At 45.1% G+C, this 26,052-nt stretch overlaps 1 protein-coding gene across 1 annotated transcript; it reads left to right on the top strand.

The window, feature by feature from the left end:
* The first annotated feature begins 10,033 nt into the window (after positions 1–10,033).
* LOC139367437 (urotensin-2 receptor-like) lies at positions 10,034–11,128 on the top strand. The gene has a single exon (XM_071105641.1). The coding sequence runs from the start codon at positions 10,034–10,036 to the stop codon at positions 11,126–11,128; it is 1,095 nt and encodes a 364-aa protein (XP_070961742.1).
* The last annotated feature ends 14,924 nt before the right edge of the window (positions 11,129–26,052 follow it).

Raw genomic sequence — 26,052 nt, 5'->3', positions numbered from 1 at the left:
CACTCAGGTGACACTAACTCTGTCTGACACCGACGTCTAGATGAATGAATCCTGTATTGCTATTGGTTGGTTGAATTTGCACATATCAACAAGGCGTCATGCCATTGGTTACGCTTGCAAGATAAAGGGAGATGGTGAACCTCAAACTGTCCCAGTCTGATAGTGACAAGAAAGCGGTGGGTCACGTTCTGAAATACTGTATTCTATTGTCATATTTACAATGTGTACATGTTCTAATGTAGAATATAGACTGAGTAAACCAAACGTTAGGAACACCTTCCTAAAATTGAGTTGCACCCCCCCTTAATATGTTGTATACTCAGTGTATATGTGTACAGTACCTGTTAGATATTGGGGGCAACCTGCGATGAGCTTTTGTATGTTAGTGTATGGTATTGGTCCCATTGTGTCCCTGCTAATTCACTGTTATTTCCATGACAACAGACAAATCACGGATCTACAGCAATCAACATATTGTTGTCCTGGCTATCTATGTGCTTTCTTGTGTCTTTCGCATGTTGTACTATTTTTGTCATTGTTATAATGTTTGATTACAAAATACCCAGTATGGTATTGACATACAACCGACGAATCATGAATCAAGTTTTAATGTGATGTACAAAAGGACAGTGAAATGCCTTTTTCTCGCCAGATCCATGCGGTAATCAATAACAATGCAATATTAAAAATAACATAAGGTAGAAGTTAAACACACAAGAAATAAAAATAAGGGACAAGAAGAACACATAATGAGCGATATACACGGTCAGTTCCAGTACCATAGTTACAATGTGCAGGGATACTGGAGTGATGGAGGTAGATATGTATAGGGGTAAGGAGACAGGGATACTAGAGTGATGGAGGTAGATATGTATGTTAGGGGAAGGGGATACTGGAGTGATGGAGGTAGATATGTAGAGGGGTAAGGAGACAGGGATACTAGAGTGATGGAGGTAGATATGTATGTTAGGGGACAGGGATACTGGAGTGATGGAGGTAGATATGTATAGGGGGAAGGGGACAGAGATACTGGAGTGATGGAGGTAGATATGTATAGGGGGAAGGGGACAGAGATACTGGAGTGATGGAGGTAGATATGTAGAGGGGGAAGGGGACAGAGATACTGGAGTGATGGAGGTAGATATGTATAGGGGGAAGGTGACAGGGATACTGGAGTGATGGAGGTAGATATGTATAGGGGGAAGGTGACAGGGATACTGGAGTGATGGAGGTAGATATGTAGAGGGGGAAGGGGACAGAGATACTGGAGTGATGGAGGTAGATATGTAGAGGGGGAAGGGGACAGAGATACTGGAGTGATGGAGGTAGATATGTATAGGGGGAAGGTGACAGGGATACTGGAGTGATGGAGGTAGATATGTATAGGGGGAAGGTGACAGGGATGCTGGAGTGATGGAGGTAGATATGTGTAGGGGGAAGATGACAGGGATGGAGTGATGGAGGTAGATATGTATAGGGGGAAGGTGACTGGAGTGATGGAGGTAGATATGTGTAGGGGGAAGGTGACAGGGATACTGGAGTGATGGAGGTAGATATGTATAGGGGGAAGATGACAGGGATACTGGAGTGATGGAGGTAGATATGTATAGGGGGAAGGTGACAGGGATGCTGGAGTGATGGAGGTAGATATGTGTAGGGGGAAGGTGACAGGGATACTGGAGTGATGGAGGTAGATATGTATAGGGGGAAGGTGACAGGGATGCTGGAGTGATGGAGGTAGATATGTGTAGGGGGAAGGGGACATGGATACTGGAGTGATGGAGGTAGATATGTGTAGGGGGAGGGTGACAGGGATGCTGGAGTGATGGAGGTAGATATGTGTAGGGGGAAGGTGACAGAGATACTGGAGTGATGGAGGTAGATATGTGTAGGGGGAAGGGGACATGGATACTGGAGTGATGGAGGTAGATATGTATAGGGGGAAGGTGACAGGGATGCTGGAGTGATGGAGGTAGATATGTAGAGGGGGAGATGACAGGGATACTGGAGTGATGGAGGTAGATATGTGTAGGGGGAGATGACAGGGATACTGGAGTGATGGAGGTAGATATGTGTAGGGGGAGATGACAGGGATACTGGAGTGATGGAGGTAGATATGTGTAGGGGGAGATGACAGTGATGGAGGTAGATATGTGTAGGGGGAGATGACAGGGATGGAGTGATGGAGGTAGATATGTATAGGGGGAGATGACAGGGATACTGGAGTATGGAGGGAGATAGTGATGGAGGTAGATATGTGTAGGGGGAGATGACAGGGATGGAGTGATGGAGGTAGATATGTGTAGGGGGAGATGACAGGGATACTGGAGTGATGGAGGTAGATATGTATAGGGGGAAGGGGACATGGATACTGGAGTGATGGAGGTAGATATGTATAGGGGGAAGGGGACATGGATACTGGAGTGATGGAGGTAGATATGTATAGGGGGAGATGACAGGGATACTGGAGTGATGGAGGTAGATATGTGTAGGGGGGGGGGACAGGGATACTGGAGTGATGGAGGTAGATATGTATAGGGGGAAGGGGACATGGATACTGGAGTGATGGAGGTAGATATGTATAGGGGTACTGGAGGGGACAGGGATACTGGAGTGATGGAGGTAGATATGTATAGGGGTAAGGGGACAGGGAGGTAGATATGTGTAGGGGGAGATGACTAGGCATCAGGATATATGATAAAAAAGAGTAGCAGCAGCATATATGATGATTGTGTGTGTGTGTGTGTGTGTGTGTGTGTGTGTGTGTGTGTGTGTGTGTGTGTGTGTGTGTGTGTGTGTGTGTGCTGGAGTGATGGAGGTAGATATGTATAGGGGTAAGGGGACAGGGAGGTAGATATGTGTAGGGGGAAGGTGACAGGGATGCTGGAGTGATGGAGGTAGATATGTATAGGGGTAAGGGGACAGGGAGGTAGATATGTGTAGGGGGAGATGACAGGGATGCTGGAGTGATGGAGGTAGATATGTGTAGGGGGAGATGACAGGGATGCTGGAGTGATGGAGGTAGATATGTATAGGGGTAAGGGGACAGGGAGGTAGATATGTGTAGGGGGAGATGACAGGGATGCTGGAGTGATGGAGGTAGATATGTGTAGGGGGAAGATGACAGGGATACTGGAGTGATGGAGGTAGATATGTAGAGGGGGAAGGGGACAGGGAGGTAGATATGTGTAGGGGGAGATGACGTGCGTGCTCACTTGAGGGACCTGGATGAGAACACAGAGGAGGGTAAAGAATCCTCTGCCACAGAACAGAGTACAGCTCACTGCTCCTCACTGCTCCTCACTGCTCCTCACTGCTCCTCACTGTCCCTGTACAACAGCCAGTGTACACCTTATATTTCAGAGTATTTTATACATATTTACCGTTATCTCTCTAGTCACCCTATTTGACGGTTAACTCAAAAAAATGCTGGGTTGTTTTGTTGACCCAACTGCTGGGCTGCAGGCATTGGGTCAGTTAGTTAGGTGTTTTCTTTCAAAACTGCTCTGTTATTGATGATGGGTGCTGGGTTATTGATGATGGGTGCTGGGTTATTGATGAATGGTGCTGGGTTATTGATGATGGGTGCTGGGTTATTGATGATGGGTGCTGGGATTGGAAACTGGTCCTTTCTTTTTGGTCCTGCATGTTATTGAGATATGACCCAGTGTGTCAGATTAGTAGACTGGAGTTGTAGTTTAGTAGGAACGTGGCTTTCAGATAGCTATTTCTAGCGACCCATGAGAGTAAATGTCATTCCTGTTCATCTGCTCTTTTGTATATTTATCACATGTTAAGTTCAAACATACACATTTTTGTGGCATCAATGAGGCTTACAGAAGTGTGCCAATATATCCTCCAAACACCGACTTCGAAGGCATTATCACTTTAAAACAACGGGTTAGCAACATTTTTTATTAATTTATTCATACTATTTCATCCTTCTAGAAGATATAGTCCCGACACAAATCTAGGGTTGCTACCCAAGCTGGCTGGTTGTTTGTTCTATCGGTTCGGTTGCCAGAGACACGACCCAGTCCTCCAGTCTTTTTGTTCTGTATCTATGGACTTATTGGGTTATTTACATAACCCAGCTGGCTGGGTCAAAATAACCCAGTGTGTGTTCTGGCCAATATTTACCAAATAACCTAAATTGGGTTGGTTTTAAATTAACATTTTTGTGTGTGAGTGTCATAAGTATTTGGACCAATTCAGTTATACGTGTAATAAAGTGAGAAAGTTACAGAGGTATGAATATCATGTCCCCAAAAATGCTAACCTCCTCTGTTATTGGAATGGTGAGAGGTTAGCATGTCTTGGGGGTATGATATAAAATGCTAACCTCCCATGTTATTGGAATGGTGAGAAAGTTAAAGAGGCATAAATATCATACCCTAAGACATGCTGACCTCTCACAATTTCCAATAACAGGGGAGGTTAGCATTTTATATCATACCCCCAAGACATGCTAACCTCTCACCATTACAATAACAGGGGAGGTTAGCATTTTATATCATAGCCCCAAGACATGCTAACCTCTCACCATTACAATAACAGGGGAGGTTAGCATTTTATATCATACCCCCAAGACATGCTAACCTCCCCTGTTATTGTAATGGTGAGAGGTTAGCATGTCTTGGGGGTATGATATAAAATGCTAACCTCCCCTGTTATTGGAAATTGTGAGAGGTCAGCATGTCTTAGGGTATGATATTTATGCCTCTTTAACTTTCTCCTTCATTGTTATTCACAATTCATGACTATCCGTAACCATGGTAGCATCCACATTAATGTAGAAGTGTTCAATAAAATGTATTCCAAAATTACACCATGCATTATTTACCATTCATTTCTATCGGGCACAGAATATTCTGAAACAGAACCAAAGCAAACAGCAAATGCATCCAACAAGTATGTAGAATCACAAGCTTGATTTTGTCATTGTTTACTAGGAATATGGGACCAAATACTAAACTTTTGACTACTTTAATACACATGCGTTCATTTACACATACGTTCATTTGTCCCAATACTTATGATACCTTTAAATGGGGGGGACTAGATCCACAAAGTGCTTTAATGTCTAAACGGTAAAACAGATATGAAAATACCCTGAAATAAAAAGGTGACATTTTGTTCTGTACTGTCACCTCACATGAAACATTTGATCTCAAGTCCAAAATGGTGGACTATAGAGCCAATTTGAAAGCTATATTTTCACTATTGAAATAAATACATTTGGGTATATCACAGGTTTACATAATGGTAACACACACATAACACACACACACACACACACACACACACACAGAGAGAGAGAGAGCAGAGAACAATAGGTTGGCCTTGAAGACTGATGATGTAGTGTGGTTGTGTCTGACAGTGGCGCAGTGAGGCGGGAGAACGGGTCCGTTTTATTCGTGCTTACTGTTGTTTTCTTCAGGGACACATCACCTGTTGTTGCGCTCTCCATCCGGAAACAGCATGACCCCCTCTGATCAGGAAAATTACCCGTACAGACACCTGACCTGTCTGCCCTTTCCTGAAGGAGCTTTTAAAAGAGCGAACTAATTGGAAATGAAATAATAACCGCTTGTCAAAATCTATATTTCGCGACTGGAATACAGAAGACCAAAGTGCACACACTTTCTCCATAAATTGGTAGATTACTGCTCAGGTAAACTATTTCCTCGACATCATATTTTCGCATTTAATCAAGTTAATGGTATGTTATTATATGGCCTGTGCAGCATTATTAGCCTACCATAAATGTACAGGTGAGAAAGATTTCATGAGTTTATATTACTACATTTCTCAGCCTGCTTTACAGTGCATTCGGAAAGTATTCGGACCCCTTGACATAGTCTGATGAAACCAGATTGAACTCTTTGGCATGAAGGACAAGCGTCACGTCTGGAGAAAACCTGGCACCATCCCTACGGTGAAGCATGGTGGTGGCAGCATCATGCTATGGGGATGTTTTTCAGCGGCAGGGACTGGGAGACTAGTCAGGATCAAGGGAAAGATGAATGGAGCAAAGTACAGAGAGATCCTTGATGAAAACCTGTTCCAGAGCGCTCAGGACCTCAGACTGGGGCGAAGGTTCACCTTCCAACAGGACAACAACCCTAAGCACACAGCCAAGATAACGCAGGAGTGGCTTCAGGACGAGTCTTTGAATGTCCTTGAGTGGCCCAGCCAGAGCCCGGACTTGAACTTGATTGAACATCTCTGGAGAGACCTGAAAATAGCTGTGCAGCGATGCTCCCCATCCAACCAGACAGAGCTTGAGAGCATCTGCAGAGACGAATGGGAGAAACTCCTCAAATACAGGTGTGCCAAGCTTGTAGCATCATACCCAAGAAGACTCAAGGCTGTATTCGCTGCTAAAGTTGCTTCAACAAAGTAATGAGTAAAGGGTCTGAATACTTATGTAGTCTGTGTCATTATGGGGTAGTGTGAAGATTGATGATAGGAAAAAAACAACTATTTATTCAATTTTACAATAAGTCTGTTAAATAAAAATGTGAAAAAAAGTCAAGGGGTCTTAATACTTTCCCAATTCACTGTACATTAAAAGGGCACCTTGGAGATCAAATTAGAGAGCAGTCGAAATTTATACAATTGATTGCCAGGAGGAAAATGGGGGAGGGTCATGCCATTTCAATTTGAGTCACGGGGATGGTTTAGTATTTTTTTATTTAGTCAAGGGGGAGGCTCATGTCATTTGTAATCGACTAATTGTCATATTTCTTAGTGTTAGAGAATTAGTTGCTTATTATATCTTGATATTTACCACTCATCCCTGATTCTCTGCTCTGCGCACAATACCAAGTGTGCCTAGTGTGGTCTCAATCAAATTACGCTCTGAGAAGGCACAGGGCAAAGTTCAATTTCTAACAAAATGTACTTCCTTCCCAGAGTTTTTTTGCTCTGCCGGGATGGTGTATAAAACCCAGCCTCCACTGCATTACACACTGCAGTGGACAGGCTATCCCAATCATCAGCACCGGCCTGCCCAGCTCTAGCTGATGTAAACCCTTTGGTGCTGCCTGACCAATGACTGCACTTCAGGAGGCAAAGCAAAGGCTTGTTCTGAAGAAGAAAAAATGTGTTGGTCAAAAAATGTCATATCTGTGCGAATGGACTAGGCCTACTGATGTTCTGTTCAGCTTGAGAGGTAGAGCATGAAGAGGACAAGAAGGACCGGAGGTAAGCTTGCTACTGCTCTAATTCATTTGAATAAAAACAATGTATTTTGTCACCCGTAATGAAGTCATTGACCTCACAGTTAGCCATATTCAAGAAATGTATATAAGATACATTACTACGCAGCGGCATCAGCGGAAAAGGACTGGGCCTGAAAGTAGGCTAATTCGAGAAGGCCTAATTCATTTAAACTGTCTTCATTTTAAATTGACTTTAGGCTAATAACAACAAGAGGGCTTTGTGTCGGGGCCTATTTCTTCCTATTCCAGAAATAAGAGCTAGGTCTACTTGTTAGACAGACTAAATATAGTCTACTCTCCATAGATTTGGTCAGCCTATTTCTTCCTATTCCAGAAATAAGAGCTAGGTCTACTTGTTAGACAGACTAAGTATAGTCTACTCTCCATAGGTTTGGTCAGTCTATTCCTTCGGTCACCGTGCACTCGAATTGAGGGGCTATGTGAGGCCATTGTTGTTAAAAGCATACACCTATCCTTTGTTAACATCAGATTGTTTTTTACTTATTAAATGGACTTGAGGAGTGGCCAGAAGAGGATTGGCCACCCCACATAGCCTGGTTCCTCTCTAGGTTTCTTCCTAGGTTTTGGCCTTTCTAAGGAGTTTTTCCTAGCCACCATGCTTCTACACCTGCATTGCTTGCTGTTTGTGGTTTTAGGCTGGGTTTCTGTACAGCACTTTGAGATATCAGCTGATGTACGAAGGGCGATATAAATACATTTGATTTGATTTGACTTGATTATATAAAGTGATCTATAGCGACACTTTAGTCCACAATGCTTTATGCTAGAAACAAACTATTAAATGCAGGGGAAAGACGTGACTCCAACGCATATGGGATATCTTAAGTTTGTCTCTTTGACAATCAGAGGCTGCCCTACAACTGTCTATAGCCAAGGAGACAGAACATGTACTTTTCCTGGGAAGTGGGATAATGTGTGATTCTGTCACTATCACAGGCGGCCAGTGGCACCTTATTCGGGGAGGACAGGCTCATAGTAATGGCTGGAATGGAGTCAATGGAATGGTATCAAGCACATCAAACATGTTTCCCATGTGTTTGATACCTTTCCATTCACTCCTTTCCAGACATTATTATGAGACGTCCTCCCCTAACCAGCCTCCTGTGGTTGCTAGCAATTGACGATTGACATTTCAACAGGCTGTTAAACATACTAACTCTTAAGTCAGTCATGTGCAAGCCAGGTAGCATACGAAGGAATGAAAATGTATGATTTAGGCTATATTATTATTAAGCCAAGGCTATAGCCTGCAATTTGATAAATGAATTGTGAAGCATTTGTAGCACACTGCAGGCTGGCAGGAGCACTCAGCATTTCAGTGGCATAAAATAACATTTAAAAAACTATTATTTATAATTAAATAATAATGAAATGAAAAATGCCTTATTGGGTTACACAGTGCCTTTGAATTCACTTTTAGAAAGACGAGTTTGACCAGTCTACGTTTTGAGGATCATCAGTATGCATGCCTACAGTAGTTTGTTAATGTAGCCTAGCAGATGTTCTTATAGTCCCACGCCCTAATCACAGGCAACACAAATCCATTTTGTGACAACAATATCATGGAATAAAATAGAATACATTTGAAAATGATTGTTTCCCACATGAAGAAATAATACCTGGTGATATGCGCATGTTGTGTGAATATTTGTTTGTTTTCAACTTTAATCGCCAACTCTAATCTATTGGCGATCAGATACTTCAGTCGTAACCGGCTCTGCTGCGCTCACATTTTACAGTTGAAAGACAACTTTAGTATTGTTCGAAACAGAATGTCGTCTTCTTAACAATAGCCTGTGTAGACATCAAAACGTTTCAGGTGCAGCTGCATGCGCTCATTCACTGTCATGCTCTGTTGTGGTACTAAACAATATTCTGCTTGTCTGCATCATGTGTCAGTAGAACTGCATGAAATGCGTTTAGAAAAGGCGAAACAATTCCAAGACCACAAATAAGATGATAGATTCACACAGTGGTCTGCGAACCAACAACCTTGACTACGTTGAAAAGTAATGCTTACAAAATGATTTTCTCCGGGTATCCCTCCTTATAAATAATGTACAGTCCCTTAGCGATGGAGACAAGTCACTGTTGTGTTAATAACCCCGAATGTATGTAAGTAAAGTGTCTTGCGCTCTGTCCTTGAAATGGGCGTTGTAAACATTTTACAATTAACTGTAATGAATCTGTAGAAAGTGGCAGCTGCTGAAGGCAGGACGGCTCATAATAATGGCTGGAACGGAGCGAATGGAATGGCATGTTTCCATGTGTTTGATGTATTTGATACCATTCCACTGACTCCGCTCCAGCCATTACCACGAGCCCGTCCTCCCCAATTAAGGTGCCACCAACCTCCTGTGGTAGAATGTCGACACTCAATTAATCTTCGTTAAAGAGTTTACCTTGCCTGCTAAAAATCATGCATGAAATGCAGCTTCTTGTTTCGAAAATTATATGTGATTTATTTTGTCACCTCTCATGGATGAACTCAATGAATTAAATACAGTGTAGGCTACTATATAGGGTACTATGTATTGTGTTATGTTATTATATTTAATGCAAGACCCACGAGAGTGTGACTGGGGAAGAGTTCGATGACTGACGTCAGGAGAAGCCGAGAGGAGCAGAGGCAGCGAGCGCAGACCGATATCGCCAACGTTAACACACAACCTGCACCGGTGCGCTTCACTAGCAAATTAAACTGCTGCGTCTTTTACAACTTCTCCACCATAAACACAATACTGTTACAACAACGGAACGACATCGGAGAGGCTCTACGCGGCGCGATGAACCACAACAGTACTGTTAACCAGAACGTCAGTCTGCCCGCTCCAAACAGCGGCTCGGGGAGCATTGTGGATGAGCTGGTTATCACCTCCACTTTCGGGACCTTGTTGTCGGTCGTCTACATAGTCGGCGTGACGGGGAATGTGTACACTCTGGTAGTGATGTGTCATTCTATCCGCTTCGCCACCTCTATGTACATCTCCATCATTAATCTAGCGCTAGCGGACCTCCTGTATCTCTCCACCATCCCGTTCGTTGTGTGCACCTACTTCCTCAAAGACTGGTACTTCGGAGATGTGGGCTGCCGCATTCTCCTCAGCCTGGACCTGCTCACCATGCACGCGAGCATCTTTACCCTCACTGTGATGTGCACGGAGCGATACCTGGCCGTCACCAAGCCCCTGGACACGGTCTGGCGCTCCAAGAGCTACCGCAAAGCCCTGGCCTGGGGGGTCTGGCTTCTCTCCCTGGTCCTCACCTTACCCATGACGGTCATGGTCACGGAGACCACCAAGAGCGCGCCCGACGGAGCAGTGAAGAGGATGTGCGCGCCAACCTGGGCACCCCGGGCGTATAAGATCTACCTGACCGTTTTGTTTGGCACGAGCATCGTGGCGCCTGGGTTGATTATCGGCTATCTGTATACAAAGTTAGCCGGCACTTATTTAGAGTCCCAGAAGAACTCAGTCGTCAACAAAAGGAACATGCGATCCCCGAAGCAGAAAGTCTTGGTAATGATTTTCACTATAGTTCTGGTGTTCTGGGCGTGTTTCCTTCCGTTCTGGATATGGCAATTGTTCCCGTTGTACCACAACAAACCGTTAAGCCTAGCCTCTAACACGCGCACCTGTATTAACTACCTGGTGGCCTGTCTAACCTACACCAACAGCTGCATTAACCCTTTCCTCTACACCCTCCTCACTAAGAACTATAGGGAATACCTGAAGAACAGACACAAGAGCTTCTACCGCTACACGTCGTCCTTTAAGCAGCGTACTCCCAGCTTGTATTCCTGCGGGAAGTCGGCATCCTCCTCAAATCAGTTTGAGTTTAACTCGGAGATCCTGGTGATGGGGACTGTGAGGGGACAGTGAGCGTTACAAAGAGAGAGTGTTTTTTTTAACCGCAACAGGTAACCAGTCTATCTATTATCGTCCCTTTACGAACGAATATCAACCCTTTTACGCACCTGTCAAGAGCACACAAGTAATTTGCTAAGCTTTACATTGTGGTATGGCTGGATATATTATGGTTGCTGTGTTATGCTAGAAAAAAAGGAATGTCAGCAACTCTAGTATGGTGATTTTATCAGACACACAAACAATACAACATTTTGATCCTAGTTGGATCTTTGTCAAGTAATACACCTTATGCATAGCAGCGGGAAGTAGGGGTGCTACAGCACCCCCTGAAAAATAACAATAACTAAATATATATTAACAAATAAATATTTATTTGTGGAAATAAATATTTTTTTCACAAAAGTAGTGCACTGGGCCTTTAATAGTACTGTATGGACCGATATTGTCTCCTGTGGGGAAAAAAAATTGCAGCCAAAAACAATTTCTGTTGTATTTTCCTTCCTTGCTTGCTTCCTTCCTCCCTCCCTCCCTTCATTCTCTAATTCCTTCCTCCTTTCCTCACCTCACCTCCCTTCCATTTCTTTCTTTCTATCCCTCAAGTTAGATATGACTGGACAGTGGACAGGTCAATCAGAGCCGTGTCAACTCAGGGCAGAGAGAGTGCGGTTTTACATTTTTTTTTTACTCTGAATTTCTTGTGCTTTGTTCTCCCTGACTTACTCCTGTTGTCTTTCAACGTGTAGTATCCGTGGAGACAGTGAGGCAGGTAGACTCTAATAAGTACTTTCATTGAATACCACCAGGGAGGAAGACACACCGGGGAGGTGGAAGATACAGCTCAGCAGACTCAACAGACAGGTGAAGTGTAAATATAGAGGTAACTGCCAAAATAAACACCAACATAGTGTTTTAATAAGGCATTGGGCCACCACGAGCCAGAACAGCTTCAATGCACCTTGGCATAGATTCTACAAGTGTCTGGAACTCTATTGGAGGGATGAGACACCATACTTCCACGAGAAATGTGGTGTATTGTTGATGGTGATGGAAAACGCTTTCTCAGGTGCCGCCCCAGAATCTCCCATAAGTATTCAATTGGGTTGAGATCTGGTGACTGACAGCCATGACATATGATTTAAATCATGCTCATTAAACCATTCAGAGACCACTCGTGCCCTGTGGATAGGGGCATAGCAATTGGTAGCCAAAATAATGGCCTTCCCAGCATTTCTATACATGACCTGATGAACAGGCATGATGGGATGATAATTGCTTAATAAACTCAGGAATCACACCTGTGTAGAAGCACCTGCTTTCAATATGACTTTCTATCCCTCATTTACTCAAATGTTCCCATTATGTTGGCATTTACCTGTTGATCAGTAGACTGAGTCACACAGGAGTAAAAGCACTTCCTCTTTCTGCCCTGGATCGTTGCTGTCTGTCTGTCTGGCTGAGAAGAACAGGGGGCAACTCAGTAGTGGAACATAGCTTCATATTCAAACGTGTCATTCCCAGCTATGAGGCAAGCCCAGAGCCTGCTCCAATGCATTACAGCAGAAGTCACGGCTGGAGTACACCTCTCCATCTCTCAATATTGGCCATTTGAGTGATGTAAAATAAAAATAAAGTGTACTATATCTGACATTCTACATAGCCTATCTGAAATAGCATGATGTTTACTGACCATAGCCTATCTGAAATAGCATGATGTTTACTGACCATAGCCTATCTGAAATAGCATGATGTTTACTGATCATAAAAAGCATGCACTTACTTGTTGCATAGCTTTGATATAGAGCTAAATGTGAGCAATTATTTGGCATGTAATAAATCGTAAATAAGTAATTCTGCTCCATAAGAGGGGATCATATTACAACCAATAATAAGGGCATGCGGGTTTTAGCCACGCTGGGGGTATCGTTCTGCACCTTATTGGTACGTTTATTAATAACAACCTATGGGCTTTCCTCTCTTTCCTGCCCTCATCTCCTTCATTTGCACTAAGGTGAAGAAACTGTGTAGACCGTCCAGTCTTTATCCTCAGAGTGCAGAGTGGCTTCAGTAATACCTGACTGGTCGCTGTCTACTGTCATGTGGTGCTGAAGGTTGGAACATCGGGGGAAAAAATGGTGTGACCGCTGGTCATGGTGCTGAAAATCAGAACTTCGGCTCTCTCGTATGACCGCTGGCCATGGTGCTGAAGGTCAGAACTTTGGAACACTGGCCTTGGTGCTGAAGGTCAGAACTGCGGCTCTCCGGTATGACCGATGGCCATGGTGCTGAAGGTCGGAACTTTGGAACACCCGTACTGTATGAACACTGGCCTTGGTGCTGACGGTCAGAACTTCGGAACATCAGTATGACCGCTGGCCATGGTGCTGAAGGTCAGAACTTCGTAGTATGACTGCTGGCCAAAGTGCTGAAGGTCATAACTGCGGCTCTCCGGTAAAGCCGATGGCCATGGTGCTGAAGGTCAGAACTGCGGCTCTCCGGTATGACCGATGGCCATGATGCTGAAGGTCGGAACTTTGGAACACCCGTACTGTATGAACACTGGCCTTGGTGCTGACGGTCAGAACTTCGGAACACCAGTATGACCGCTGGCCATGGTGCTGAAGGTCGGAACTTTGGAACACCCGTACTGTATGAACACTGGCCTTGGTGCTGAAGGTCAGAACTGCGGCTCTCCGGTATGACCGATGGCCATGATGCTGAAGGTCGGAACTTTGGAACACTGGCCTTGGTGCTGAAGGTCAGAACTGCGGCTCTCCGGTATGACCGATGGCCATGGTGCTGAAGGTCGGAACTTTGGAACACCCGTACTGTATGAACACTGGCCTTGGTGCTGACGGTCAGAACTTCGGATCACCAGTATGACCGCTGGCCATGGTGCTGAAGGTCAGAACTTCGTAGTATGACTGCTGGCCAAAGTGCTGAAATCTACGTGTTTATTTTGGTTTGTTTTCTACACATCATCACAATTCTCCTTCTCCTGATCATATATCAGTGTTTTATTGATCATCAATGGACGATCATCCTATCAGGGTGTGCTCCAGAATTGATCTGACTGGATCAATATCTTTGTTTCATCCAATAGTTATGTATTTTACATTTTAAACTATTTATCAGGACAGGGATTCTGTTCTGGTTGTGCTGTGCTCGTGGCAGCTACGATGGATAAATCATACCTCATGCTTTATGTACAGCACAGAATCTTGTTCAGTCCAATCTGCTTCATCAGGAACCGTATCAGTGTCACTTCACACCACCATCTGCCTTCACATCTCTACCTCCTCAAACTCACTGCTCACCCACAGGGACTTTTCTGCCACTGAAAACCTTAGCTGTGACACCTAAGATTTTTTACTGTCCAAACAGTAAATAAAAAAATGTAAAAACATACTTTTCTGTTTATGATACATTTTCGGGATGGGAAAACGCTTCAGTGTAAATTTAAATGACCAAAATCAGATATAAAAGTATCTAGAAAATATAATGGACCTATATCTTTTCCAATAATATACATTTTGAGAACTAACAATCACCAAAATAGACAGTCAGGGAGAATTGAAAATGTCTCAAACCATGAAGAAATGGCTTAAAAATGCTTATGTTTCTCTACACCGCCAAGATGGGGGCCTCTAAAATGTTTGTGTCCATGTGCTGACTTCACCCATTGCCACACCCCCTTCCACACACACACACACCACCTAAGCCCCTTCTTGATAACGCCCCCCCCTGAAATAAAACATACACTTCCTTTCACACACGCATGCACACACAGGAACACTTTCTCTCTCTCTTTTAAGTACCCACTCCCCCCTTATCTCTGGCTCTCATGCTCTCCCTGACACTTCAGAAGACTCTCTCATTTGCATATGTCCTCACGGCTGAGGGAAGTCACAGCTCATAACTTATGACTCCCAGAATCAAAACCTAAACTGATTTAATGCATACTAATCATATGGAAATAACGTCATATGACATCTGAAGCAGCTGCGTTAGAAAGCACCATATGTCAAGACCTGAACCCCCCCCCCCCACTACTAGTGGTCATTTACAGTGGCAGACACTCCTGATGTCCTTTCATTAAACATGGATTAGCTTGTCAGATCGCTGAGTCAGGCGGTCAGAGAGAGAGGCAGCGGTCACTGTGCCACTTTACCTCACAGAGCCGCCTGGGGCACGCTCATCAATAATAATGATCCAAATTAGTCACAGAGACTAATATACTAGGCCAGCAGACACCACCGGAGCCTTGTTGAATGTTTCTCCGATGTCATACTCTCAGATTGCGAGGTGTATTTTCCCTATTTACTACTTTTGATTAGGGCCAATAGAGGAATGGAGAAAAAAAGTTGTGCTTTAGATAGGGAATAGGATGGTATTTGGAGCGGAGTGGAGCAGAGCCGAGTGGCTGCCTATCCGCCATCTCTGTTTGTTATGGCGGAGCAGAGCCGAGTGGCTGCCTATCCGCCATCTCTGTTTGTTATGGCGGAGCAGAGCCGAGTGGCTGCCTATCCGTATGTTATGGCCAGAGCCGAGTGGCTGCCTATCTCTGTTTGTTATGGCGGAGCAGAGCCGAGTGGCTGCCTATCCGCCATCTCTGTTTGTTATGGCGGAGCAGAGCCGAGTGGCTGCCTATCCGCCATCTCTGTATGTTATGGCGGAGCAGAGCCGAGTGGCTGCCTATCCGCCATCTCTGTTTGTTATGGCGGAGCAGAGCCGAGTGGCTGCCTATCCGCCATCTCTGTTTGTTATGGCGGAGCAGAGCCGAGTGGCTGCCTATCCGCCATCTCTGTTTGTTATGGCGGAGCAGGACGAATAGGAAATTATAACGCAACGCATCTGCTTCAATTGTAAACACTGGGCTGCGCTTTAGCCAATGAAGGCTTGTGTTACTCATAGCGCTCCAGAAGACGCTGGGTCCAGCCCGTTACATACTCGAACCAGGAATGAGAGACAGTTGGAGGTTTTACAGTTGGAGGTTTCTTTTAATGACATTAAAGGGGAATGGAAACACTAGGATTTAGAACGCGAGGTCTATTTCCTAAAGTGTTTACATTCCCCTTTAAAGAAATTAAACTGGACTTACTGTGCATTCGGAAAGTGCTCAGACCCCTTGACTTTTTCCATGTTGTTACATTACAGTCTTACTCTAAAATGTATTAAATTGTTTTTTTGCTCATCAATACCCCATAATGACAAAGAAAAAACTGTTTTTTGGTCAGCTTGGCACCCCTGTATTTGGGGAGTTTCTCCGATTCGTCTCTGCAGATCTTCTCAAGCTCTGTCAGGTTGGATGGGTAGCTCCGCTGCACAGCTATTTTCAGGTCTCTCCAGAGCTGTTCGATTGGGTTCACGTCCGGACTCTGGCTGGGCCACTCAAGGACATTCAGAGACCTGTCCCGAAGCCACTCCTGCGTTATCTTGGCTGTGTGCTTAGGGTCGTTGTCCTAAAGAAAGGTGAACCTCCGCCCCAGTTTGAGGTCCTGAGCGCTCTGGAGCAGGTTTTCAAGGATCTCTCTGTACTCCGTTCATCTTTCCCTCTATCCTGACTAGTCTCCCAGTCCCTGCCACTGAAAAACATCCCCACAGTATGATGCTGCCACCACCGTGCGTCACTGTATTGATGGTGCCAGGTTTCCTCCAGATGTGACTCTTGGCATTCAGGTCAAAGAGTTCAATCTTGGTTTCATTATGGTCTGAGAGTCCTTCTGGTGCTTTTTGGCAAACTCCAAGCGGGCTGTCATGTGCCTTTTACTGAGGAGTGGCTTCCGTCTGGCCACTCTATCATAAAGGCCTGATTGGTGGTGTTGAAGAGATGGTTGTCCTTCTGGAAGGTTCTTCCATCTCCACAAAGGAACTCTGAAGCTCTGTCAGGAAGACCATCGGGTTCTTGGTCTTCTCCTTGACCAAGGCCCTTCTCCCCCGATTTCTGTTTGGCCGGGTGGACAGCTCTAGGAAGAGTCCAGGTGGTTCCAAACTTCTTCCATGTAAGAATGATGAAGGCCACTGTGTTCTTAGGGACCTTCAGAGCTGTATAATTGTTTTGATATCCTTCCCCAGATCTGTGCCTCGACACAATCCTGTCTCAGAGATCTACAGACAATTCCTTCAAACCTCATTGCTTGTTTTTTCTCTAATATGCACGGTCAACTGTGAGACCTTATATAGACAGGTGTGTGCCTTTCCAAATCATGTCCAATCAATTAAATTTACCACAGGTCGCCTTCAATCAAGTTGTAGAAAGATCTCAATGCTCAATGTAAACAGGATGCACCTGAGCTCAGTTTAGAGTCTCATAGCAAAGGGTCTGAATACTTATGTAAATAAGGTATTACTGATTTTTTTTATTTGTGAATTTGCAAACATTTCTAATAACCTGTTTGTCGCTTTGTCATTATGGGGTATTGTGATGTCATTATGGGGTATTATGATGTCATTATGGGGTATTGTGATGTATTTGTAAATTGATGAGGGAAATCCATTTTAGAATAAGGCTGTAACGTAACAAAATGTGGAAAAAGTCAAGGGGTGTAAATAGTTTCCGAATGCACTTTATGTTTATCTTCCACTTTAGGGTCAAGTAACCGCAAGAACGTTTTCATGGAACGTTTTCAGCCACGGATGGAGCTAAATCTAAATGAAGTTGATATTTTATTATGGAGAAATGATGATGAAAAGAGATTCATGATGAAATCTTTTGAAAACACAGCAATGTGGACAGCTGCTCTAGCAGGGTGGTGATGGTGGCCTTCAGTGTCCAGTCTGAACAGTCAGAATTTCAATGTTGTGTTTATTAATTAAACCTTATGTTATCTTGGTATTGCTCAAAGTCCCTGTGTAGGGACACATTGAACAAAGTATTTTCAAAAACACTCTTCAAACGAGACTGCATTGGATGTTAACGACTGAATCCCACAGGTTTTCTGTGTGACAACGTGGTAGATGTTTTTATCTCTATGGTGTCCTCAAACTGGTTTTGTTACCCGAAAGATCAATTCAACAGACTTACACAAAACACATCCCCTAGTGTGAACCACAATTGTTATGCACAGCACTTCACCGCCTCATGTCTAACTCTACACTTTCCACGGTTTCTTTCACAGTTTACTTAACATCTTTTTCCATCCTGTTGTTTCTTTCTTCCGGTCTCTCCTAATTTCACACTCCTCCATCCTCCCTCCCACTCCTCTCATCCGTCTCTCCTCAGAGAGGATAGCTGGCTCTAACAGGCCCCATATGAAGTGCCTGTGGGGATGGGTTACACGCCTACTGTCATGCACTAATGAAAAGTACACTTCTATCCCCTAAACAGAGCATAAGGGAGAGATTTGTAGGTTCTAACGTCTCAGTGAGACACTCAACAACTTCAAACTTTCACAATGTGTATAACAAATACTGAAATGTGCAGTTCTTTTCAATCATCCCTGTATTGATGTTTTCAACATGGCTTCCTGACAAGACAACAAACTGGATTATTAATATGCATCTGTTGTCCAAGACGGACGGACGGACGGACGGACGGACAGACGGCTCTGATTGAGGATGAAATAAACTGACAGATGGGGAGCTGACTGAGGATTTAACGATCAAGTTAAGACATAATGGGATTTAAACCGTGCCAACAAAGCTTTACTGGTCTTGTGTGCCAGCCTTCTGCTACGCAACCAGACAGATAGCGCTCCCTGGGCCACAGGAAGTTGGTGGTACCTTCACTGGGGAGATTGGGCTCGGGGTACTGGCTGGAGCCGTCTACACCTCAATAGAGTAAATGGTACCAGGCCTACACCTCAACAGAGCAAATGGTCCCAGGCCTACACCTCAATAGAGTAAATGGTACCAGGCCTACACCTCAATAAAGTAAATGGTCCCAGGCCTACACCTCAATAGAGTAAATGGTCCCAGGCCTACACCTCAATAGAGTAAATGGTACCAGGCCTACACCTCAATAGAGTAAATGGTACCAGGCCTACACCTCAATAGAGTAAATGGTCCCAGGCCTACACCTCAATAGAGTAAATGGTACCAGGCCTACACCTCAATAGAGTAAATGGTCCCAGGCCTACACCTCAATAGAGTAAATGGTACCAGGCCTACACCTCAATAGAGCAAATGGTCCCAGGCCTACACCTCAACAGAGTAAATGGTCCCAGGCCTACACCTCAATAGAGTAAATGGTACCAAGCCTACACCTCAATAGAGCAAATGGTCCCAGGCCTACACCTCAATAGAGTAAATGGTCCCAGGCCTACACCTCAATAGAGTAAATGGTACCAGGCCTACACCTCAATAGAGTAAATGGTCCCAGGCCTACACCTCAATAGAGTCCATGGTCCCAGGTCTACACCTCAATAGAGTAAATGGTTCCAGGCCTACACCTCAATAGAGTACATGAGGTACCTATGCTTTTGTCCTTTCCTTAATCTGCACTGAAATAACAGCACAGGTGAAAGTAATATGGTGGATGCATTTTTCTGATAATTAGTGCACAAAGGTACAAGATAAAGAAGATACACTTTCTAATATAAGGATGCAGCCTGTTTAGAATGTACAGTGTTCTATGTATTGATTATCAACTGACTTGTCACAGAATGACATTTGAGTTGGTTAGATTCCATGGTTGTGGGAGTGGTAGGGACCCACATGACACAACCATGAAATTTAACCAACTCAATTGTCCTTCTGTGATGAAAGCCAGTTGATTATCAATATGTTGATATTTGGACTATAAAAGTGAATCTTTGGGAAATGTGCAGGAATTTCTGCTTTTTGAATTATGCCAACTGGCCTGCATTTAGAAGGCCCCTGAATGAGCGTTACTTCTCCCTCTAATGGAACAGATCTGTGTGCATATTCATGACTCCTCCGTGTCACTATCTGACACACTCTTTCATCTTTCCCTGGTAAGATTTGATCTCAAATTGTTTGGGAGTAAGTGGATTGGAGGGGTGGAGAATAAAGAAGGGATGCTGATTCGTTAAGGGGAGAAGGCTTCATAAACAGATGCTTGAACCATGTCCCTAGCTTGAGATTGGAAACTCTGTGTCTTGTCCTGAGCGTCTGGGCGTAAAATGGGAAAAGGCTCGGCTTCTTTAAAGAGCTTAATGTGTTTCAGAAAGCTAAGGGTGAGTCATAAGCCCAATTCCAAAAACAGGTTACTTCCAAATATTTTATTTCTTCCATCAACAAAAAACACACACACAGAGAATCTTCTCCTTTCACAGATATATCCCATTTGAACAATGATAAGCTTGACATATAAAATAGACAAATTGCTTTTCAACTGTGGGGTTTCTTCTCAGAAGAAAACACATGATCACTGGTCCTATTCCCTGAGTTAGTGAATGGCATGAAAGTGCTTCAACAGATTGATACTTTCACATGAGGATTACCACCAGTCCACCTCTCCAAAACCCATTTCTCTAAAGCCTGTTTTTGCTTTGAGCCATTCGGTATCTTGTGGCGCCGCAGATCATAGGAATAGCCACAAGCGTAGAAAACCATTGGTGCACGAACACAGAGAGACAAGAGAAACAATGAGATAGAAATAGAGGACACGGGCATTTGACCCATTCTGCAACATAATCAATACAGAAATACCAATGGGATGGAGACGACCCATTCTGCAGCATAATCAATACAGAAATGCCAATGGGATGGAGACGACCCATTCTGCAGCACAATCAATACAGAAATACCAATGGGATGGAGACGACCCATTCTGCAACATAATCAATACAGAAATACCAATGGGATGGAGACGACCCATTCTGCAGCACGATCAATACAGAAATACCAATGGGATGGAGACGACCCATTCTGCAGCACAATCAATACAGAAATACCAATGGGATGGAGACGACCCGTTCTGCAGCACAATCAATACAGAAATACCAATGGGATGGAGACGACCCATTCTGCAGCATAATCAATACAGAAATGCCAATGGGATGGAGACGACCCATTCTGCAGCACAATCAATACAGAAATACCAATGGGATGGAGACGACCCATTCTGCAGCACAATCAATACAGAAATACCAATGGGATGGAGACGACCCGTTCTGCAGCACAATCAATACAGAAATGCCAATGGGATGGAGACGACCCATTCTGCAGCACAATCAATACAGAAATACCAATGGGATGGAGACGACCCATTCTGCAGCACAATCAATACAGAAATACCAATGGGATGGAGACGACCCGTTCTGCAGCACAATCAATACAGAAATACCAATGGGATGGAGACGACCCGTTCTGCAGCACAATCAATACAGAAATACCAATGGGATGGAGACGACCCATTCTGCAGCACAATCAATACAGAAATGCCAATGGGATGGAAACATGACACAGAACAACAAAAAAGGATACAACATTGCATAAAACCTATTTACTTTTAAATAACTTTATTTAGACTGAAGAACATGCTGTATAGTAAGTGGAATGTGATGGAGTAGCAGTACAACCTTGTTTCCTTTGCCACTGATAAAACAGGCACGTAAAGACTGATCCAGAGACAGTTTTGGTTTTGTAGCCCATGATGGAGGAGGGTGGAACTGGAGTATGGAAAACTGACCCGTGTGTATTTGAATCATTTTCATAATGTCTTCTCCTTTGTCCTTCTCCTCGCCTCTACCGTCAGTGATGTGATCAGCACCACATAGAAAAGTAAAACACATACATTTCTGTTTTAATTAGACACTATATATAGTATTTCAGGTGTTCCCGAATTATCAGAAAAATATTTCAGATGTTCCCTAATTATCTCGAAAAATCTGACCCCTCCCTCCCTCCCTCCCTCCCTCCCTCCCTACCTCTCCCTCCCTCTCCTCCCTCCCTCCCTCCCTCCCTCCCTCCCTCCCTCCCTCCCTCCCTCCCTCCCTCCCTCCCTCCCTCCTCACCTCTCTCCCCTCCCTCCCTCCCTCCCTCCCTCCTCACCTCTCTCCCCTCCCTCCCTCCCTCCTCACCTCTCTCCCCTCGCTCCCTCCTCACCTCCCTCCTCACCTCCCTCCTCACCTCTCTCCCCTCCCGCCCTCCTCTCCCTCTGTTGTAGGAGTCCTCCAGTTCTACAGGTGACACTGTCACACAGAGGTGATGGGCATAGCGGGGCCTGCGATGGCGTGGGCGGGGTCACAGATGAAGCAGACAGTGATGGCGTAGAGCGTTCCCCAACGAGACCTGCTCTACGTGGTGAAGGTTCTCTGACCCCAAAGAAAATGATACTCACCCTGGAGGAGGAGGAAGAGAAGAGAACAAGGAATGGAAGAGAGATGGGTTGATGCCTCTCTGACCCTGGAGCGGAAGAGAGGAAGGGGGGGGTAGGAATGAGGGATAGAAGAGAGATATAGGCTGGTGACCATCCTTGGAGAGCAGTTGGTTAGACCAGAGGGAGAGTTAGACCAGAGGGAGAGTTAGACCAGGGGGAGAGTTAGACCAGGGGGAGAGTTAGACCAGAGGGAGAGTTAGACCAGAGGGAGAGTTAGACCAGAGGGAGAGCAGTTGGTTAGACCAGAGGGAGAGTTAGACCAGAGGGAGAGCAGTTGGTTAGACCAGAGGGAGAGTTAGACCAGAGGGAGAGTTAGACCAGGGGGAGAGTTAGACCAGGGGGAGAGTTAGACCAGGGGGAGAGTTAGACCAGAGGGAGAGTTAGACCAGAGGGAGAGTTAGACCAGGGGGAGAGTTAGACCAGGGGGAGAGTTAGACCAGGGGGAGAGTTAGACCAGAGGGAGAGTTAGACCAGAGGGAGAGTTAGACCAGAGGGAGAGTTAGACCAGAGGGAGAGCAGTTGGTTAGACCAGAGGGAGAGTTAGACCAGAGGGAGAGTTAGACCAGGGGGAGAGTTAGACCAGGGGGAGAGTTAGACCAGAGAGAGAGTTAGACCAGAGGGAGAGTTAGACCAGGGGGAGAGTTAGACCAGAGGGAGAGTTAGACCAGGGGGAGAGTTAGACCAGAGGGAGAGTTAGACCAGAGGGAGAGTTAGACCAGAGGGAGAAAGGAAAGAAGGATGGAAGAAATAGTGGATTATAAGGGAAGTGAGAAATCGAGAGAAACGGGATGAGAGGACAAGGAGAGATGGCCTGTAGGTAAAATATGGTATAGAAACAGAGAGATAAGAGAAAGATACATTGGAGATAAACAAAAGAGCCAAGAAGATGAGATGGGGAACTAGATGAGGTGACAGGAAGTGGCAGAGAGGAGGTAACAATCTAGTAGTATGGAGAGATGAGGACTGGTGCAGAAGTTAAATAGAGGTTCAATAAATAAATAGTAGTGAGCTCCCAAGCCAGCACTTTACAAGAAACAGAAAACACAGATGTTCTTGAAATGTCTGAACATAGACGTAGTGACATGAGCTGGTTGGCCAACAGAGCTGATTGGCTGGGTCAGCTAACAAGAATTAGGCCTAGACGCAGGAGAAAGTAAAATGATTTAAAAGCTCCTTAAAAAAGTTGATCCACTCTATGTTTCTGCTACAGACTGTGCTGAGCTGTTTACATAACCATGCCAGTGTCATTCTAGGGCAGAACTTTGTGTTTTTGTAGAAAAGTGAGTGTCATTAAATTTTTAACATAAAGCTGAAATTGTTTTCTGGTTGTTTAAAAGAGCATTTCCTGGGAGGAAGGTTGTGTGTGTGGTGTGTGTTCTATAGAAATACCCCTAGCTGTCTAGCAGAGGACGGCAGGGGAAATCAGTGCCAGGCGTTAGGTAATAGAATTTACGCTCTGAATAACAACACAATGAGAAAAAGGACAGAAACAGTAAGGTGACAGCTAACAGAAACAGAGAGAGACAGAGACAGAGACAGAGACAGAAACAGTAAGGTGACAGCTAACAGAAACAGAGAGAGACAGAGACAGAGACAGAAACAGTAAGGTGACAGCTAACAGAAACAGAGACCCAGACAGAGACAGAGGCAGAGACAGAAACAGTAAGGTGACAGCTAACAGAAACAGAGAGAGACAGAGACAGAGACAGAAACAGTAAGGTGACAGCTAACAGAGACAGAGACCCAGACAGAGACAGAGACAGAGACCCAGACAGAAACAGAGACAGAGACAGAGAGACAGAGACCCAGACAGAGACACAGACACAGACAGAGAGACATACCCAGACAGAGACAGAGAGACAGACCCAGACAGAGACAGAGACAGAGAGAGACAGAGACAGAGACAGAGACAGAAACAGTAAGGTGACAGCTAACAGAGACAGAGACCCAGACAGAGACAGAGACAGAGACAGAAACAGTAAGGTGACAGCTAACAGAGACAGAGACCCAGACAGAGACAGAAACAGTAAGGTGACAGCTAACAGAGACAGAGACCCAGACAGAGACAGAGACAGAGACAGAAACAGTAAGGTGACAGCTAACAGAGACAGATACCCAGACAGAGACAGAGACAGAAACAGTAAGGTGACAGCTAACAGAGACAGAGACCCAGACAGAGACAGAGACAGAAACAGTAAGGTGACAGCTAACAGAGACAGAGACCCAGACAGAGACAGAGACCCAGACAGAGACAGAGACCCAGACAGAGACAGAGAGACAGAGACAGAGAGACACAGACACAGACAGAGACAGAGACCCAGACAGAGACAGAGACAGAGAGACAGACAGAGACAGAGACAGAGAGACAGACCCAGACAGAGACAGAGAGACAGAGACCCAGACAGAGACAGAGACACAGACAGAGACAGAGACCCAGACAGAGACAGAGACAGAGACACAGACAGAGACAGAGAGACAGACCCAGACAGAGACAGAGAGACAGACCCAGACAGAGACAGAGAGACAGACCCAGACAGAGACAGAGAGACAGACCCAGACAGAGACACAGACACAGACAGAGACAGAGAGACAGACCCAGACAGAGACAGAGAGACAGACCCAGACAGAGACAGAGACAGAGAGACAGACCCAGACAGAGACAGAGAGACAGACAGCGAGAGACAGTCCCAGACAGAGACAGAGAGACAGACAGCGACAGAGACAGAAACAGTAAGGTGACAGCTAACAGAGACAGAGACCCAGACAGAGACAGAGACAGAAACAGTAAGGTGACAGCTAACAGAGACAGAGACCCAGACAGAGACAGAGACAGAAACAGTAAGGTGACAGCTAACAGAGACAGAGACCCAGACAGAGACAGAGACAGAAACAGTAAGGTGACAGCTAACAGAGACAGAGACCCAGACAGAGACAGAGACAGAGACAGAAACAGTAAGGTGACAGCTAACAGAGACAGAGACCGAGACCCAGACAGAGACCCAGACAGCGACAGAGACCCAGACAGAGACAGAGAGACAGAGACAGAGAGACACAGACAGAGACAGAGACCCAGACAGAGACAGAGACAGAGACAGAGACAGAGACACAGACAGAGACAGAGACACAGACAGAGACAGAGAGACAGACCCAGACAGAGACAGAGAGACAGAGACCCAGACAGAGACAGAGACACAGACAGAGACAGAGACAGAGAGACAGAGACAGAGACCCAGACAGAGACAGAGACAGAGACAGAGACCCAGACAGAGACAGAGAGACAGACCCAGACAGAGACAGAGACAGAGAGACAGACCCAGACAGAGACAGAGAGACAGACAGCGAGAGACAGTCCCAGACAGAGACAGACAGAGACAGACAGAGACAGAGACAGAGAGACAGACAGATACAGAGAGACAGACAGAGACAGAGAGACAGACAGCGACAGACAGAGACAGAGAGACAGACAGAGACAGAGACAGAGAGACAGACACATACAGAGAGACAGACAGAGACAGAGAGACAGACAGATACAGAGAGACAGGCAGATACAGAGAGACAGACCAAGACAGAGAGACGGACAGATACAGAGAGACGGAGACAGAGAGACTGAGACAGAGAGACTGACAGAGACAGATACAGAGAGACAGACAGAGAC

This window comes from Oncorhynchus clarkii, chromosome 16 (assembly GCF_045791955.1).
Source record: "Oncorhynchus clarkii lewisi isolate Uvic-CL-2024 chromosome 16, UVic_Ocla_1.0, whole genome shotgun sequence".
Classification (NCBI taxonomy): Eukaryota; Metazoa; Chordata; class Actinopteri; order Salmoniformes; family Salmonidae; genus Oncorhynchus; species Oncorhynchus clarkii.
This window is presented reverse-complemented; position numbering and strand designations above follow the sequence as displayed.